The sequence below is a fragment of the Vanacampus margaritifer genome, chromosome 15 (genome assembly GCF_051991255.1).
Source record: "Vanacampus margaritifer isolate UIUO_Vmar chromosome 15, RoL_Vmar_1.0, whole genome shotgun sequence".
Lineage (NCBI taxonomy): Eukaryota > Metazoa > Chordata > Actinopteri > Syngnathiformes > Syngnathidae > Vanacampus > Vanacampus margaritifer.
Window position 1 is genome coordinate 14,080,037 of NC_135446.1, and position 17,734 is coordinate 14,097,770.

Genomic DNA, 17,734 nt, shown 5'->3' on the forward strand with positions numbered 1-17,734 from the left:
TTTTTTTCATCTTTTTTTTAATATTTCACTTAAACACAACAACAACAAAAAGTCTGTGGAGCATGTTTGCTATGAAACTCAAAAGTTTCAACTGGACCCCCTTTGAACATGCCTGAAAGGCAAAACAAAAACTACCTGTGAGTATATGTATGAATACAGGTTGGTAGGCTGGGTCAACACACAAAGTGACAACTTTAGCATAACGTCGGAACTGGTGCCATCAGACTGCATCGGTGACGGAATCAGTCATGGTATAGTGTACCTGGTGGCGGGGGAGACATAATGAATGAATGAACTATTGCTTTACTCTCATATACAAGCTGATTCAAAAAGTAGTGACAGACAGAACAATGAAATGCCCTGGTTAAACAAAGGTTTGGAACCAATGCTTCAGAGACGGCCAATAATCGGTCATTGTCGACTTGAGTGTGTGTGCCAGGCTTAATGGAAGACTATGTGTGTGTGTGTGTGTGTTACCGAGATTCCACAGTGCGTTTTGTGCAGCTAGCTCTTTAGCATCTTCCAGGTGCACACATAACTTGTCTGGCATGTAGGCCTGTTGTGTCAGCAGCATCACCACCTACACAAGCACACAAACACAAGTGATTCACACAGAGCAGCATGGTTACTCAACATTAATTCTATTGAACACATGAACAGTGTAATCTACTACGGGAAGGCAATTACGACCATCTATAGGACTGGAGTGCAAGACAGAAATTCCGGTTTCTGTCTGAATCAGTAGGTGAGTTTGTAAACAATGTAAGTTTCCCTTAATTTCCTCTCCGCGCAGTAAAAACTCCAAGCACAAGGTCACGTGAGGTCACGCTCTTTTCTTTTTGTTTGACCTTAATAAAAAAAACAAAAGCAAGACTTCAACGCAAAATGGACAAAATATACTCTCCGCTTTTAACTAATAATAATCAGGATCAGGACAATATAGAAGGCTACAAAATACCAACAAATGTGTGTACAACTCAAGCAAATTACTTTCATTCAATGCTTCAAAAATAACATCTGAGTTCATTTTGTTAGTTGCCATGTGGCACAAGCAATATGGTGCATTCAGGGTACTTTCACAATGTCGGGAATTTTTCATCACCTTGAAGACCAGCAGCAGGGTCCCATCCTGACCCCACACAGAGTAGAGCTGGTAATGTGGTGGCGGCAAGCTGTGCACACAGCAATACATGTCCAGCAGGCTGACAGCAGTGTTGATCTGACAAGGTCGGAGCAGCTGCAGGCTGGTTTGTTGCAGCGGCATGTCGGGAAAGAGTGGGAACATTTGCTTGACGGCTTTTCCTGAACGCAAACGGAACGACACTGCTGAAACAAAACATTACCCACTGACTTGGTTCTCAAGTGACTGAAGTCGTCTGATCATTTACCTTCTCCGACAGCACAGTGGGGACTAGGGTTGAAATGAAGCTGCGGGTTGATGGATTCCACAACGGGACTCTCATTCAGGCCTTCCTGGGGAGGAACAACCGTCTCCTTGGCTATTCCTCCTCTCTTCCTTCCCCAGTAGACTTTACTGTTGGCTCTCTTGCGCTTCTTATCCCTGTTGTACTTAGCGAGGGTCACTGTCACCACGTTTCCATCGATTACGGTGCCATTCATGATGCTGGTGATAGCGGCGGCATCCTTGTGGGAGTTGAAGTGAAGAAAGGCGTGGTCGGTGAACTTTTTCACTCGCACCACCACACCTGCTTTGTAGCGCTGACACTCGCGCTCCAGTGTTTCCTCTGCGGTGCTCGGCGAAAGGTGAAGTACCTGAAAAAGGACGCCAGACTTTCTCAATAGGAGAATGCTCATGTTTTAGTTTGATAAACATGCTCTGCTTTATAGCACAGACTTTCTTGTGATGGATTGCTTTAGTGTTGTCACAATACCAGAACTCTAACTTCGATACCTATACCTGCAAAAAGTACCTTGACAGGATACCACATTAAAAAATTCAAATTATATGGATAGAAATGACAAAGTAGGTTACTATTGATGGATAGAATAAAAAATACATTTTAAAACACATTTGAACACAAAACATTTAACATTTTGAAACACTAGTGAACATTTTATATAAACAGAACGGGGCAGAAGTCTTACGCCACCAAACGATTTGCTGTTTTACCAACGTCATACTGAGCTAGGGGTGCAGCTATTAACCAGTTTTACGGTTAACCGTGGTTTTTAAACAACGGGATTATATAACCGCAGCCGTTCAACAATACACCTTATTTCTGCTCACAACAGTGCGTCAGTTTAAACTCACGTGCGGCGCAAAATGAGTCATGCGGCATACTATTAATGTAAAACTCTAAAAGGGTAATTACATGCTAATGCTGTTTTTTGAACCGGTACTACAAGCAACCCAAAACAGCTTTTTTTCCTGATCAATAAAATGGTTTAGATATTAGCCATTCAATTAATCAAGACTTCACTTACATGGGCAACTCTGATAATTTGCACGTTTTCTCCTTTTGCGTGTCTGTCCGACTTGGCCCAGTTCACCCAGTGCGTACGGCCCCATAGGCTCCTTGCTGTGGTGATAAGAAAATAGTCAGGGACCTAACAATAATGTTCAATGAGCTCAGCAACTTATAGCATCCATATCATTAGCACCGCAGCACTTTGATGCAGGCGTTGTTCGTGAAGTGGTAAGTTCATGTCTGCTGTCACCATCAGAGCTGTACAAAATTCTAAACGTAATTGAGAATGATCCTTAATTTTCAATTCTATTCTTGAATTTGAATTGAGGTGGCAAACAGAAAGCAGAATGGAATTTCAGGAAGTGCAATTAAAATTCTTTATGATGTAAAATGACAATAAAGCTTTACAATATATTAGCCTATTTACAACATAAATTCCATGCTAATATTATTGTAAGCCATTTTATGTACACAAAATATAATTATAAGTTTATATGCATTGAATTGAACTGAATTTTGATTTTTGCACAGCCCAGGTCTCCACCTGGTGGTCCAATCATGAATGTGTGTTCAAAATCAAAGCCAGAGATCTGCAACCCTCCTCAGTCTTAGAGCCTCATCGGCTCCTTGATTTTGCTTACCGGTAGAAACATTCCGGGATTACTTTGAGGATATGTCGTCTAAATTGTAAAAATTCTCTGAAAACATGCCAAGTTTAAACAATTAAGCCACCTCTAAAAAAAGGTTACTCCTGACCAGTGATGGATGCCTGACCCGATGACATATCCCAACTAAGGTTAAAGAAAGGTGGCAAAAAGGTTTCGGTGATTTGACTTTCTGAAGAGGCCCCAAGTTTATTTGTCAGTGACCTGGACAGTAATCTTAAAATACTAGATCTCAATTGTCTTAAATAGGGTATGAGGAGCAAGGAGGCTCCACAGAGGAGCAATTATCAAAAAACACTTAGTATATCCTTTGTGAAAGTCTTTTTCCTCCTCGCCTTGGATTTTACTGTTCTTCACAAAAAATTTGTTCACACATTTTTTTTTTTATTGTAATTATGATTGTGGTTTAAAGGCACTGGTAATAGTAGAATTATACCTTCTGCTGACTTACATGCAGAGAACAAAGGTTAAATTATTGGCCAGTGCTCTATCACTCAGCCGCTGCCAGTCCTTATCCCCGTTAAACATTGGGTGGGTTGCATCAGAAACGGCAAGTGGAGTAAAAACAGTCGAACAAATCATGCCATTGACTTGCTGTGGTGACCCTGAAAGTCATTTTGGTTTCAAGATGAATATTTTTGCAGCATCTTCACTATTTTTGATTCAACTTCGATTTGGTTCATGGTCACAATATGCAATTACATTCTATAATTATTAATGTTCTAAAACGCCATTAGCGACATCAATAAAATAAAATAAAAAATATTAAGAATAATATTGGCATCATATTTATAATAATGGTGGATTCAAATCGATAGTAGTGCATTCGATTTGGAAAAGCAGTGTTTTGTTGATCCTATTTTGCGTTTCATGAGGTTAAAACATTCTTCAAGGAACACGTGTTGTAACTGGTGATGCTTCCTGAGTGGAAAACTTACTAGCAATTAATTCTTTGCGGGCAAATGCTGCTGCCTTGTGTGTCTCATACTCCAAAAAGGCGAAGCCTCTACTTTTGGCAGGATCTCTGTAGCTTGACTTCACGGTGACATTCAGAAGGCCCTTTGTAATCTAGGAGGTCAACGTGAGGTTCATGTGACATGCTGCACAAGTAGGGCTGAATGAATTTGAAAAATAATCTAAAAGCATTTTTTCCCTCAATATGGCGATTGAGATTTAACATGTGATTAATTACATATACTCTTTACTAATTAGGGATGTAACTATAACGGCAATATTAAATCGTGATATCGCGATATTAAAACTGCCACAATATCGTTGTCGTCATGTCATGATATTAAAAGTAGCACATCTGCAAAAAATAAAAATAATAAAGTCAGGTTGATTTCCATTTGTGCAGTTATAGAACCCTCTAGTGCAGAGGTGGGCAATCTCGGTCCTCGAGGGCCGGTGTCCTGCAGGTTTTGGAGGTTTCTCACTTCCAACCCAAGCTGATTCCAATCGACAGGGTCGTTATCAGGCTTATGCAGAGCTTGCTGATGAACTGATCATATATCAGCTGTGTTGGAGAAGGGCAACATGCAAAACCTGCAGGACTTCGGCCCTCGATGTCCACCTCTGCTCTAGTGCCTAGTTTTTTTTAGTGCAGTTTAATTTTCACAAGGCATGTTTTGGCCTTTCTGTTTAAAATCCACACTAATGGTCAGATGAAGGGGAACGTAACATGCTTGTGAAGCGAGTCAATATGTGGAGGAATTCAATATGTGCGTGCATTAGCAAGTAAGTGCCTCAATATTAAGTGTTAATAGAGATTGTATGTTGTTTATAGCTCTTTTTTTTTTTTTACAATATTGTGACTTTTTTTGTATCGCCAACGTCGTCACAATATTGTGATAATTATCGTATCGTGACCTTCATATTGTGATATCGTATTGTGATGTTTGGATATCGTTACATCCCTAATACTAATACATAATAATAATAATGACAATAATAATAATATATAATAAAGCCTATAAAACGAAGCAGGGTTTTTCTCCTCAAAATTGCAGCAATTGTGATTCGAAAATTGCATCCTACTACATTACAAAGTTGATTTGAATTGGATTAAATGTTCAGCTCTAATTCACAAAGACATCCTTATGCAGGTACCTTCTTGACCTCCTCCATGATCTCCTCCTTACTCTTGTCGTTGGGAATGCAGCCGATAAAGAGGCGGCAATTATTCTGAGCGGCGCACACAGCAATATACATCCCTGGACGAATCTCAAAGTCGTTCAGCATATGGATCGCTGTCTGGGCTTCCTCCCTGGAACACAATTATCAGTCATTATCATCATCACTTCTCCACAGGCAGGAGAGTTGCATCATGATATCAAGTTTCATATTCAATAGGGATGTAACGATAACGGCAATATCGTGATATCAAAACTGCCACAATATACCGTCGTCATGTCACGATATTAAAAGCAGCACGCCTGTTAAAAAGTCAGGTTGATTTCCATTTGTGCAGTTATAGCTGGTGGCTGCTTTTTGTAGTGCAGTTTAGTTTTCAGAAGGCATGTTTTGGCCCCTCTATGTTTAAAATCCATGCAAATGGTCAGATGAAGGGGAACGTAATACTGTATGCTTGTGAACAGAATCAATATGTGTGGGAACCCAATGTGTGCTTGCAATAGCAAGTAAGTGCCTCAAAATATTATATTTATATTTTTTTATATTTTTCATTGCTGTTGTGTACAAAAACACAATATCGTGTGTGTGTGTGAGTGTTTTTAGTATAAGCTAATTTTTTTACAATATTGTGACCTTTTTTTGTATCGCCAACCTCCCCCAATATAGTGATAATTATCGTATCGTAACCTTCATATCGTGATAATATTGTATAGTGATGTTCGGATATCGTTACATCCCTAATATTCAATGTTACCTATTGGTGTACTTGACAAAGGCGTAGCCACGGTTGTCTCCATTAAATTCCATCAACAGCCTCATCTCGTAGATGGTTCCAGCTGTCTCGAACAGAGGGACAAGCTCATCTTCATACACGTCTCTGGGAATGCTTCCCACAAACACCTCACAGTCAACGTGTGGCACGGGACCCTCCCATTCTGCAATTAGTAAGTTCTTGTCAAGTTTTCAATTGATTGCATAAGTATAAATACAAATTAAATATACAAACAAGGAGCTTAGAACATCTCTTTGCCATTTACACTCACTTGGTGGCGGTCCACCATACTTCCTCTGTCCATTCTCCTGTAGAATATCATATCCTGTCTTGTCCATGAGTTCTACCAAGGCCCTCTGAACGGACAGTGACTTCATGAACTCTTCCGAGCCCTTCACAGGAATGGCTGCCTCAGAGGATGCTTCCGTTTGTACTGCCAACTCGTGTTCAAAGCCTGGAAAACAGGACTTTGGTAATAGAAAAGCACACACTGAGGCCAGCCCCTTACAAATACAAAACATAAATATGCAAAAGGACAACAAAATTCAATAGAATTCTTCCATAGAATTCATGAAGACTGTCCTTTCATTGGCGCACAGACATTGTACACACAATTAGTTTTCTACACATGGTGACATTATGAGTGATTATAAGCGCAGACATTTTTAAATAAAATAAAATATTGCTTTATGTGACACAGGTCTGTAGGGCAAGAAATGTTGGGGACTACTGCTGCTGTTTTGTTGTTTGCTGTTTGTTTTGTGAGCTGCCTCTATTGCAAGTAAATTTAAATAACTCCTCAAGACACAATTTTAATTATTTACTTTTACTTGGCTTTTGAAACATGGCCTGAGTGAGTAATAGAGTATGTGACATGTTTTGATGTGTTATTTGTTATTTAACTTGTTAGCAGTCCTTAACGCAAGTTTAGACTTAATTGAAATGGCCACAGCTAGCAATACACCTACACATATTTTTGATATAAGCCAATTTAAACTTTCATGACGGGTCATTTTTTAACAAGGTAACAATCTATGTGTCATGTGTCACGATGTGCGCCATTTTGTGGATTATAGGCCCTCTGTTACATATGCTAATTAACAGAACGCAGAACGTACTTTGGTAAACTACAAACAATTTACAGATTAAAAGTAGAAACAATTATGTAACTAACTACGTTTTAACTACTATTATTTAAGTAACAAAAACACCAAACAATGTCCGCTAGCCACCAAAATGTCGGCAACACGGATGGCGCAAATGGCCGTTCAATTCAATAAAGTTATCCTTCATGCTAGCAGCTCCCTTTTGTTACTGGTTTCTACATAATATTTGTAAAGACTACCGTAAATACTTACCAGCCTTGAATTCTGCCATTTAATGCGATATTCAGAAAGGACTTCAAACTCTAATCAGCAACAGTTTGGGAATATTTCCTCTCCGGATAGAAAAAAAGAAGAAGCTAAACGCGAACAGGCCACCTGTCGTTGGCGACCAATCAACTCTTCCAAACTTTGATTGACATGAATTTCAGCCCAGCTCTGAGCGAATCAGCAGGTCTAATCTCCATATGGTAACGCAGGGACTTCACGTTTGCTAGCAAAACGTAAATTACAGTAAAAATAAGCACAATACACGAAAAGAATACTCATTGATGAAGTTAATGTCAAGAAATTGTCCAGGAAAACAAATGTCATAAAAGGTTTAAATAAAAATTGGTCAACTTGTTTGAATCTCCCAAGTGAAAAGCAGATAGTCACAAGATTGGACAATTATAAAATTTCACTACAAAACGTAAAATATTACTGTAAAGTTAAACAACAATGCACGCAAAGAATACTAATTGATAAAGTAATATGTCTGGAAATTGTCCAGTCAAACAAATGTCATAAAAAGCTTAAATAAAAATAAATAACCAATTTGTTCATCTCCCAAGTGAAAAGCAGATTGAAACAAATTTCAATTTGGTTTTAAAGAAAGCAAGGTTTTATGCATTGTGTGTGGTTGTAGCCTGAGAAAATGAAACATAATCTTTCATTATGTTTATTCATTAATCCAAATATGGGAGTTGAAAACATCTTCTCATTTGTAATGCCAACAGAGTAAAAGCAAAAACAAAAAAATATATACAGACAGACTGACAGGCTACATACAGGCCCTTTTATAATGCTTTTTTTTCACAATTGGAAAAACAATGTCTGATTTTCAATGGTTAATTTTCAGTATTTATTTATTATGACTATTATTACTCTTCTGTCATTAACACAGGGATACCAACAATTTTCTCCACGTGAATTTGTTGCATTAATTTATCAAAATTTTCATTATTATTTTTGTCACCATTGCAGGATTTCACCCAAAGACCGTGTGGTGACATTTGAGAATGTAACGCGTCGTCACCAGTTTGTTTATCGGAAGTTGGCTGCTTTTCTCTCCAACGCTGCTTATCAGTCAGAACTAAAAAGAAGATGCAGACAAGACAAAGATGACGTTTGGACGAGAGAGAAAAGCCACAGTGTGCTACTGCGACTTCTTCTCACAGCAACGTATGACTTCCAACGTGCAGTGCATGTGTGACATCACTGCAACAGGAAGTGAAGGTCCCGCCTCCTCAGCTACAAGTCAGTGTTGCTGCAGACTTCAAGTGCAGACATGAGTCGTGCGCTTGTATGTATGCTGATGGCTGCTTGGAGCCTTGGTAAGGTCAACGTATGAGGTCACTGCCACTTTAAAATGTCTGACCACTTTTGTTGCCTTCTCACAGGAAGCAGCGGCCAGATAGTGCGCCAGTCGGCACGGGACGTCCATGCAGTGGAGGGTGAAACAGTGACGCTAGACTGTAGCTATGACAGACCAGGGAGCAACGACTACATCTTCTGGTACAAACAAGAAGGGAACGCAGCGCCTGAGTTCGTCCTGAGCAAATTTAAGATTGGTACGGGCAAGACAGCGGAAAAATACAGTGACAGGTTTGACTGCATTATGAACGCCACCATCCAGCAAGCTCCTCTACATATCAAGCGTGTGAAGCCCAGCGACTCAGGAGTCTTCTACTGCGCCCTGCAGCCCACGCTGACACATCCACTGGCGTGCCTGCACAAAAACACCTGCAACCATCTCATGTCTTACGTTACAGTGGGGGCGTGGCCTCACAGGAGCAAATGGATCACATTGTAGCAGAGCTGCAACTCAGCGTGACAACATGCTGTTTCTGTGTTAAATCCATGCCATTGAAGTTCAAAAATGTGTTTGAATGCAATGTTTGAGAAGGATTGGATTGATACTATATATTTATAATGATCAGGTGAGAATGAAAATATTGGGGTGCAGCACTTCAGCCGTCACCCTTTTCACTTTTTTGTATATATGTTCTTGATTGTTTGACAATCACATTGTTGTTATTTTTTATGGTCCCAAACCACCCTTTCTATTGTCGATAACTTTGTCATCTCAAATAAACATATGACAGGCATCAAGTTTGAGCAGAGTGCTAAAACTGTCTTGATGGATTTTGTAGTATTGAATGAAGTTAGACAACATCAGTGTTGTGTCTTTAAACATTGCGTTGCTATTCTCTCTCTCTTTTTAAAGAATAAATAATAAAATGAATTTGATTTTCAAGATTAAATTGAGTGGTGTATGTGGGGTCTGTGCCTGTCTGTTATTGATGAAATTTTGTATATAAAAGTATACTAATATAAGATAATAATATATTTTTTTATATTATATAATATATTATTTTATTATATTATATAACAATGTAAAAAAGTAAATAAAAAACCCATACATTTGAGAATGTTTTTGTTGATTTTTCAGGCTATAAACAAACATAGATTCCTACTTAACATTTAAAGACTTTTAAAAGATTGATTCAATTCACTTTAATGCCAATTAAGACCTTGTTCTTTTGTTTCATTGATTCAGTGCCATTTAAGACCACATCCGCTAGAACACCGTTAGTGGAAACTGAATCCATGCTGCCAACACAAAAGTCAGGTGTGTGAACCAGTGGCTTATTGCCTATAGTTAAATTAAGATATGGTATTATAAAAACACATTAAGTAAAGGAAAGAGCACCTGTTTATTCGTCTTTGTTTTTGCATTGTGTGACCACAAAGCGGCTGCGGTTGCCGTTCACAATCATGCACTTCTTGCCGCAACGATGCACAAAACAAGCACGATGCTGCTCTACGACCTCATCTACTTCCTTTCACATCGTGATGTGTCGATTACAAACGATCCAGTTCTTACATCCGGCTCTTTTAAGTCATGACAATATGTGTGTTAAAAAAAAAGTACCATTTGGATACATTTGAAAGGCCCTGTAAAGTGAATTCTAAATTTATTATACATGTTTGAAGATAATTCTTAAAAAATATGTGCAAAGACTACATTGTACTCATTTGCGGACGTGTCAGGTTAACCCCCCCCCACCCCCAAACTTTTCATTTTTCCTGATGTTTTGGGCTAAGCTAAAACAGTGCCCAGTGTTGCACTTGGGCATCCAGCATGACTTGCCCCTTCCCCACTAATTAAGAACTCAGCACCTGCATTTCATCAATTGTTATCCACAGCAATTGAGAGTTGCTTAATTTTAATTACATGGCTTATTCCTACAAGCCCCACCCCCCCCCCCCCCCCCCCCCCCCCCGAACTCCATACAGTATGTTTGCCTAGATGGTGACATGCTGTACCTGCAGGCTTTGGAAACCGAAACCATAACTGCTGTGATCTGTGACGCAGGTGCCATGGCGACCATTTCCTGTGGAAAGAGCAAAGAAGACAAAGCCCACATTGAGATGTGATAAAACGTTCAATGATTTGCTCTTGATCCGCTTAATGTCTTCGGTTACATTAACTACAAAAATAAAAGGATGAAAGCAGAACTTACCGGCCTCCACTGTCATTGCTGACGCTTTTGAGAGCACAGCAGAGCCACAGAGAACTTGCCAAACATAACATTGGAGTTTATTCTTGTACTGCTTCAAGATGTTCACTTTCTTCTTTTGTCTTGAATAAATGTTCGTAAATCCTGCAGTCAGTATTATTTCATAGTATTGAGCAGCTGGATGGACTTTTTTTCCATTACAATGACAAAAATTAACCAAACAAAATTTTATAGTTTAAAAATGTATTTAATTATTGATTGACATGAAAAACGCATACAAACAAACTGCAACAATTCCACCTCCATTCAGGGACAGGAAGGTGATGAGAGCGTCGCACTGGCTACTCAGGTGCGCCCAAACCACAGGCCCAGTGTCATGACACAGTTGATGGCGAGCATTTTGGCGAAGACAACGCGGAGTACGAGGACAGTGATGGAGAGGAGATTCACTTTCTCGTCTGTCAACGACAAGCACATTTAACTCAGCCTCACAGAGTGCGTCTCTCGCAAGTTCAATACCAACCTGGCACCAACGGGTCCTGGCACCGCTCTGGTCCACTGTCACCTGTGGTGGCAAAACAGGAAGTGGCGTCAGATGGTGACTCCATTAAAGTCAACTTTGCCCCACGCTCCTCACCTTCCTCGCACGTGTCGTTATGTGCGGCGGTTAGCAGTGCCACCTGGTTGTAAAGCGAGTCGTCTGATATTCGTACGGCACGAGACTCCTCGAACATGTGTCCCTTTCCCGCCTTCGCCGTGGCGTTGCGTCGGCTGAAGCCGGTGGCGAGACACGCCGCCCCGTTGCTGGCCTCAAGTTTGTAGAAGGATGGCTCAAACTCCTCCCCTAAATTAAGATCAACCACATTAAACAGGGTACAATTGGACAAACTGTGAGCATAAAAAAAACTTTCTTATTATTATTATTATGCTACAATAGCTTTTAAATGAAGTTTGGTAGAAAGAACATGGAGGTTTCACACAAAAACATGCTTGTTGATGTCACATTGGAACAATTTAGTTCACACAAGTTCTGACCTGTTGCACAAGCAGAACATTAAGACAACAAAATTTCGACATTATATCAAATTGAACCACCAAATGAACTTTGCCATGTTTCCACTCACCAGGTTCTACATTCAATCTCAGTCCACGTCCAAACCTCAATACATTCGAATACACACAATGTGTGGCTCAAACACAAAAACTATGCACCAGCTAAGATTCCCTTTCAGCTTACAAAAAACAAAAAACTGTATAGTAGCTAGTTTACACTTACAGACTTCAACTGTTAATCTTGCCCCACTTCCAAATTCTAATCTGTTGACTCCTGTCACACATTAGTTACTTCCTTAACAAAAACCCTAAGCCTATCTGATAAGAGCCTCACACATTGTTTGGAGAAATATAAGAAACAACTTAGAACAGTCCCAGCGGTATTGAAAATGGACATGGAGAATGTATTTAATGCTTTTCATCCCATTATTTTACTAGGTTGAGGTGTCTACGTTACAGAACTTACGATCTTCCACAGTCACTCTGGTTCCGCCTCCGAAAATTAATTTCCAGTTCCCTGACACACATTGTTTTTTCCTTCAACAAAAACCTCAAGAGAAGCTTCAACAAGAAAACCAAACGGATCTTGATGGGGCGGCATGGCTCAGGTGGTAGCGTGGTAGTGTCCCGACCCAAAACCTGTGGTTCCGATCCTTTGCCCCTGCCCAAGTGTCCTTGAGCACTGTCTGTGTCAGAGGTGGGCAATCTCGGTCCTCGAGGGCCGGTGTCCTGCAGGTTTTGGAGGTTTCTCACTTCCAACCCAATCTGATTCCAATCGACAGGGTCATTATCAGGCTTATGCAGAGCTTGCTGATGAGCTGATCATATATCAGCTGTGTTGGAGAAGGGCAACATGCAAAACCTGCAGGACTTCGGCCCTCGATGCCCACCTCTGGTCTGTGTCATCATCAGTAGATGAATGAAGAGAGAGTGAAAGCGCTTTGAGATCCTTGAAGGTGTAAGAGTGCTATATAAGCAGAAGCCCATTTACATTTATATCCCCACACATGAATAATAATACAAATATCATCAGTGTGCCAAATGAGTTGTCGTTTTCCATCTTCCAGTTGCTACACTCAATCTACTTTCACATCCAGAGGTCTTAAGACCAAAATCATTAACACACTATTCTTTTCAAATAAAATGATGCATTTAAATATAAAAAAGCACATTTTCTCAGCTGTTGCCACCTTCAGGTAAACATTCCTTGACCCACGTGATTTTCATGTCGTCCATGTTGACTGGCCAGCCCTCGCTGAGTACATTTCATGTAATGAAGCAAGTTAGCCTCCATGTTTGCATTGGAAAAAAAGTCTGGTAAAAGTTCAATATTCATGTTACCATCATGAAAGCGTGATACGACACATCCAAGAATATAGCGGAGAAAGAAAGATAAGACAATGGAAAATACATGCTACAGTATATATAAAGATCCTACTGTTTTCAACCGTCACGCGTGTTCCACCCCCGAAGATGGTCTTGAAGCCCACCGCGCCATCCACACAACAACACACACTGTGACACAAACCTACGACCACATTGGGCACGCCCACCACTACCTCTGACCTCATTATTTTCTTCAACTGATGACATGTTGGTTCTGTTCAAAGCCCCACTAAAAAACACACACACACACACACACAGCTAACTTCATGTCACCAGGTGGCAGTAAGAACACGGACTTTCTTAAATGGCTGTCAGACCTCATATTTCGCACGAGAACAAGTAGCTTACAAATATATTAATCATGTAAAACACACAGGGATGTAATGCTGAGCACGACATTTCTTGAAAAATTAAAAGGGTCATTTGCTTCCAAAAACGTATAAATAAGTTTTATTTTAAATGTTTTAAGTGTCCCAAAGACGCATTTATGTTTGTTTTATAATTATGCTAGAGCAGGCTTTGATGCAGCTTCTCAACTGCAATGAACGATTGAAGAAATGGTAGTTATTACACAAACGGCCAGCAGGTGGCAGCAGAGCAAAATAGATCAATCAGGGGCCATGTTGAAAAAAGCTCATTTACTCACAATTTTAAATGTGTAAAATGAATAAAGCAGCAAAATCAACCAGTTTGTATCCATCTCAGGGATTGGCCATTTTGCCACTTGCTGGCGACTAAAAGTGACATAACATTTGTTTGGGGTATCAAGTAACCACCAATCATAGCTTATCTTGCAAATCTCTTATGATCAAACTCAGAAAATAGGTAAGATATGATTGGTCTTAGTGTTGTACCATCATAACATGTTTTTTGGCCCCCCAATACAGATTCTGACACCCGTTGGCTGTGCAGTACTGATACGTCTTTTCTTTTGTGATCCTAAACAAATGCAAACTCAATTGGATGTAACAAAAGTATCGCTATTATGGGTTGGCCGGGCACTGCTTAAAGCACGTTCTTCAGGGGTCTCACCAAGTTTGAAATGGCTTACCTTAAGTAGAATCTCCAGCAGAGGGTAGGCGGACGGGCGCAAAAGCAGGCTGGGCAAAGACCACCTCTTTGGGAATGCTGGAGCCTTGGGCGGAACTTTGCCTATTTGGAGCTGCAGATGGGTGTATGTAAAAAGGAGGCCAGGCAGAGTGCTGAATGTTAGCCTGCATGCTACTTGGTACACTAGCTAACTGCAGAGACAGATATTTAATAGCTACAGAGCAAGTTGTGTTTGACTCCAATAAATTCAAAATAATAGTGATTTTGACAGATTGGTTTGTTAAAAACAGACATGCAGCCATTTATGTTATTTTATAACCGAGGCTTTAACACACAGATCATTGTGGGACCACAGCAGCTTGTATGAACCATGCGTGTTCTGCTTTCATTTTCTAAATGATCACTTATAATTTCTAAATGTCTTCCACAGCTTGGCAACTTGTTCCACTCGAGAAGAAAAAAAATAAGTCCCAGGATCAAAACGAGCAGCGATAGCGACATACACTGAACCTGTGTGTGACTGTCATGCAAGAGCAATACACAAAAGTTCTATACCTTTACGCACGTGCTCTTCCGCCACCAGCTTAAGGAGAAGCACGTTGGAAAAGCGATGGGCGTCAACAAGATTGCCTTATTTGAAGCAATAAATAAAAAAGACCAGGGTAGGGATGCTCAAATGTTTGAAATGAAATTAACGCTTGCTTTGTCGTTGGAGCAAAAAGGAGATGAATGAATGCAGGACGTTCCAAACCAGAACAGCAATTTATTTAGATTTTGCCCAAAGAGTTTAGAAGAAGGTGTTTGGTCTCTTGGTGGTGAAGCGTGGTTTGTGCTGGCGGCGCAGGACCCGATGGGGCAGCGGGAACTTGATCTTGGAGTCCTGTGGAACCAAAGCGACATGGGGTCAGTTGACACAAACTAACGGGAAGCGGGAACAGGCGCATTTGTGTCGCCAGTTTCAGAACCGCCGGACCACAAGATGATAGCTCAAAGTCTGGAAGAGGAATCTGGTCTTTTTCATCTGGCGGCTTTAAGTAAAATCGGAGTGGCCCCACATGGTGAAGGGGCGCCCCGGAGAGAAAGCCGCCGGGGAAAGAAAGTGAGCGGCGACTTACGTGGAACTGCTTGATGGCTGGCCTGCGACACTTGTTGGCGGCGATCACCTGGACCTTCATGATCTGGATCGAATGGGCGCGGGCACGGTGCCGGGCGCCCATGTCGCGGTCTGCAGGAAGGACACGGCAAATTAGGGACGCACCAAAATGGGATGAGGGCTCAGGAGTCACGACTCACAGCACTGAGTGACGGCTCCGGATGTGGTGAGGTCTCTGTACTCGCGGTACATGTTGTGAGTGCCGCTCCGTGAGTCGTAACGCAACCATATGCCAAAGTTCTTGACCTTCAGGGGCGTCTTCTCATGGACCTGCACGCACAAAAAACAGGTGAGACAGGAAATCCCTTTTGAGCCAAGAAAGGAGGTCTCCTCAGGTAGCCCCACCGTACATGTCTGTTACCAAGACGACGGCAATACATACCAGTCCACAATAGACAGTCTCGCCGGACGCCTTCTTCATCTTCCTGAGTTGGGACACGAAGTACCAGAAGCGAGACTTGGCCACCACGTGGTTAGGGGCGAAGATGCGCATGCGGTACAGTGGGGGGGTCGGGTTCTTGGGCGACGGCAGCAGACGCCCGATCACCTTGTACTCTCGCAGCTACTCCGCAAAAACACAACAAACCAACATCACGGTTAAACATTGATGGGTGAGGGATCACATGTGAGGCCTTGGTTTCACTTTCAAAGGCACGAAAGAGTCCCAGAAAGGCGACAAGGCCAATTTTGCTGTGCGCATGCCAAGCTCGGTCACACCACTGACATGCGTGTGACCTTTGGGTTTGGCTGCAAATGCTTCACTTCTCAAAAAACGCACACACCGCACCGAGCGCATCACACCATTTTTTTCAACGTTGTCGGAAAACCACGAGAGAACAACGTTACCTCAATTCCAACTTTGCAAATTATTTTGATATGCATGACTGACAATCTACCAATCCCCAAAAAGTTTGGTGAGCACATTTTTGGCAATTGACAAAGTTGGCAGTTAACTAAAAATTTGATTCAATAGGTCGAAACTGATTTATTCACAATTAAAAAAACAAAAACGTTGTTGGTCTATCGGTGCCAGCTAAGTTTAGTGACAGCCAGAGTAATTACAATCCAAAATTTTCCGAAATACACAATGCTAAAAAATTGTTTGGCTATACCTTGAAATTATTGCTTTGTTAGTTTATATATATTTAAACAAGAAAACGGGCCAGTGTAATTTGAGAATCAGACATTGAAAATAACTAACAGACAATGAAAAGGATGTGTTGGACAGTTAACTAGCTGCTTGGCCAACGTGAAAAGAATTGCGCAAAATGTACGCATGCTATACAAGCATAACAGCTCCAAGTATTGCACATCCTTTTGAAGTACCCGCAGTTTAAAAACACTTATTGAGTCATTTTCGAGAAAAAAAAAAGGGTTTCGCTAATCCGCTCAAACATTCATACACACAACGTGAAATGCACGCACGTTAGCATTAGCTTCTGTAGCATTCAGTTCGCTTAACGCTCCTTTTGGGCTCACTTTGCGTCACAAAACCCAAATGATAATTTTTAAAGGTGTGGAAGCAAAACTGAGAAGTTTTTCTCCGATCTGGGCTGCCTACGAGCAACATGACGTCGCCTTCGCCGCCGTCCACATGGTGCCGCCGACCGACGCCATGTTGCGAGTCAACAACGCCGGAGTGAAAAAGACGAAAATGACCAACATCTAACCAACTTTGAACCCACGCGAGCAAACGAATAAGTCGCGCGTTTGCTTACAGAACAACATCGACGGGCAGGGATCGTTTGCAATCAGCCATTAAGTAGAAAACTGGCATTTTTACGTACAGTGCCGGACGCCTTCATGGTGTCTCGCTCACAGCCGCAGGAAAAGAGGATGTGACGAGCCCGCACTGTCACGTCTACACGGAGGAGGCGGAACTTCCGCTATGACAACGCCGAAAACGTCAATCAAATAGACGTGACGTCGCTGTTATTACAACTTAAACAAAAGTACAACATTTATGTTAAAAAGCTGTTTAAAACTTGTTTATTATAATGTTTAAATTTCCCCCTGACTCCTATGTTCCATCTATCCATTATCCAATTGATTACTTTTTGGGGGGTAAAGGGAATATTTTTCAATACAGATTGGCAATTGGTTGCTCTCCACCATTTAATTTTGTATTTATTTAAGTAGATGATTATTTGGTTACAGATAAAAAAATATGAAGCTTTGCTGAATAGTCATCTAGAGGGTAAGTGC

General features: G+C 41.0%; 3 protein-coding genes, 1 non-coding gene and 1 gene segment (V, D, J or C); 1 reads left to right on the forward strand and 4 right to left on the reverse strand.

Moving 5' to 3' along the window:
* Positions 1–6: 6 nt before the first annotated feature.
* On the reverse strand, positions 7–7,503 carry LOC144034439 (putative RNA-binding protein 46). 2 transcript variants are annotated; one of them, XM_077543173.1, is made up of 10 exons: positions 7,358–7,503; positions 6,271–6,453; positions 5,982–6,162; positions 5,204–5,360; positions 4,033–4,162; positions 2,446–2,540; positions 1,389–1,773; positions 1,103–1,302; positions 478–580; positions 7–262 (listed from the first exon to the last, which is right to left on the reverse strand). In XM_077543173.1, the coding sequence occupies exons 1-10, from the start codon at positions 7,374–7,376 to the stop codon at positions 243–245; spliced, it is 1,473 nt and encodes a 490-aa protein (XP_077399299.1). In that variant the 5' UTR covers positions 7,377–7,503; the 3' UTR covers positions 7–242. The 2 variants fall into 2 exon arrangements, with proteins under 2 accessions (XP_077399299.1, XP_077399300.1); XM_077543174.1 differs by having other exon boundaries at positions 6,271–6,466; positions 7,358–7,456.
* A 1,117-nt stretch (positions 7,504–8,620) lies between these two features.
* On the forward strand, positions 8,621–9,626 carry LOC144035177 (T cell receptor alpha variable 20-like). The segment is given in 2 exon segments: positions 8,621–8,697; positions 8,764–9,626. Coding segments are annotated over 2 exon segments (459 nt in total).
* A 1,019-nt stretch (positions 9,627–10,645) lies between these two features.
* Positions 10,646–14,362, reverse strand: LOC144035176 (uncharacterized). Of its 2 annotated transcripts, XR_013288384.1 has the most exons (5): positions 13,379–14,362; positions 11,525–11,731; positions 11,411–11,452; positions 10,891–11,345; positions 10,646–10,761 (listed from the first exon to the last, which is right to left on the reverse strand). XR_013288384.1 is itself a non-coding variant. In XM_077544673.1 (4 exons), the coding sequence occupies exons 1-4, from the start codon at positions 13,509–13,511 to the stop codon at positions 11,233–11,235; spliced, it is 495 nt and encodes a 164-aa protein (XP_077400799.1). In that variant the 5' UTR covers positions 13,512–14,362; the 3' UTR covers positions 10,716–11,232. The 2 variants fall into 2 exon arrangements, 1 of the variants encoding a protein (XP_077400799.1); XM_077544673.1 differs by having other exon boundaries at positions 10,716–11,345.
* A 748-nt stretch (positions 14,363–15,110) lies between these two features.
* On the reverse strand, positions 15,111–17,429 carry rpl18a (ribosomal protein L18a). The gene is made up of 5 exons (XM_077544672.1): positions 17,317–17,429; positions 15,912–16,091; positions 15,670–15,799; positions 15,492–15,601; positions 15,111–15,256 (listed from the first exon to the last, which is right to left on the reverse strand). Exons 1-5 carry the CDS (start codon positions 17,332–17,334, stop codon positions 15,164–15,166), a joined length of 531 nt encoding a protein of 176 aa, XP_077400798.1. The 5' UTR covers positions 17,335–17,429; the 3' UTR covers positions 15,111–15,163.
* Positions 16,151–16,283, reverse strand: LOC144035737 (small nucleolar RNA SNORA68). The gene has a single exon (XR_013288494.1). It is a non-coding gene; the product is annotated as a small nucleolar RNA SNORA68 (small nucleolar RNA).
* Positions 17,430–17,734: the final 305 nt, after the last annotated feature.

What these genes read in the sequence shown, in the direction of transcription:
- LOC144035176 (XM_077544673.1), bottom strand. Translation starts at nt 13,511, where the DNA reads ATGAGGTCAGAGGTAGTGGTGGGCGTGCCCAATGTGGTCGTAGGTTTG. An exon ending in ACGCGTGACGGTTGAAAACA is followed by an intron (nt 11,732 to 13,378) that starts GTAGGATCTTTA and finishes ATCTTAATTTAG; the next exon opens with GGGAGGAGTTTGAGCCATCC. An exon ending in TAACGACACGTGCGAGGAAG is followed by an intron (nt 11,453 to 11,524) that starts GTGAGGAGCGTG and finishes TTGCCACCACAG; the next exon opens with GTGACAGTGGACCAGAGCGG.
- rpl18a (XM_077544672.1), bottom strand. An exon ending in AGACTGTCTATTGTGGACTG is followed by an intron (nt 15,800 to 15,911) that starts GTATGTATTGCC and finishes TTGTGCGTGCAG; the next exon opens with GTCCATGAGAAGACGCCCCT. An exon ending in CAGCCATCAAGCAGTTCCAC is followed by an intron (nt 15,257 to 15,491) that starts GTAAGTCGCCGC and finishes TTGGTTCCACAG; the next exon opens with GACTCCAAGATCAAGTTCCC.
- LOC144034439 (XM_077543173.1), bottom strand. An exon ending in GTATGGTGGACCGCCACCAA is followed by an intron (nt 6,163 to 6,270) that starts GTGAGTGTAAAT and finishes TACTAATTGCAG; the next exon opens with AATGGGAGGGTCCCGTGCCA. An exon ending in CCACTGTGCTGTCGGAGAAG is followed by an intron (nt 1,303 to 1,388) that starts GTAAATGATCAG and finishes GTTTGCGTTCAG; the next exon opens with GAAAAGCCGTCAAGCAAATG.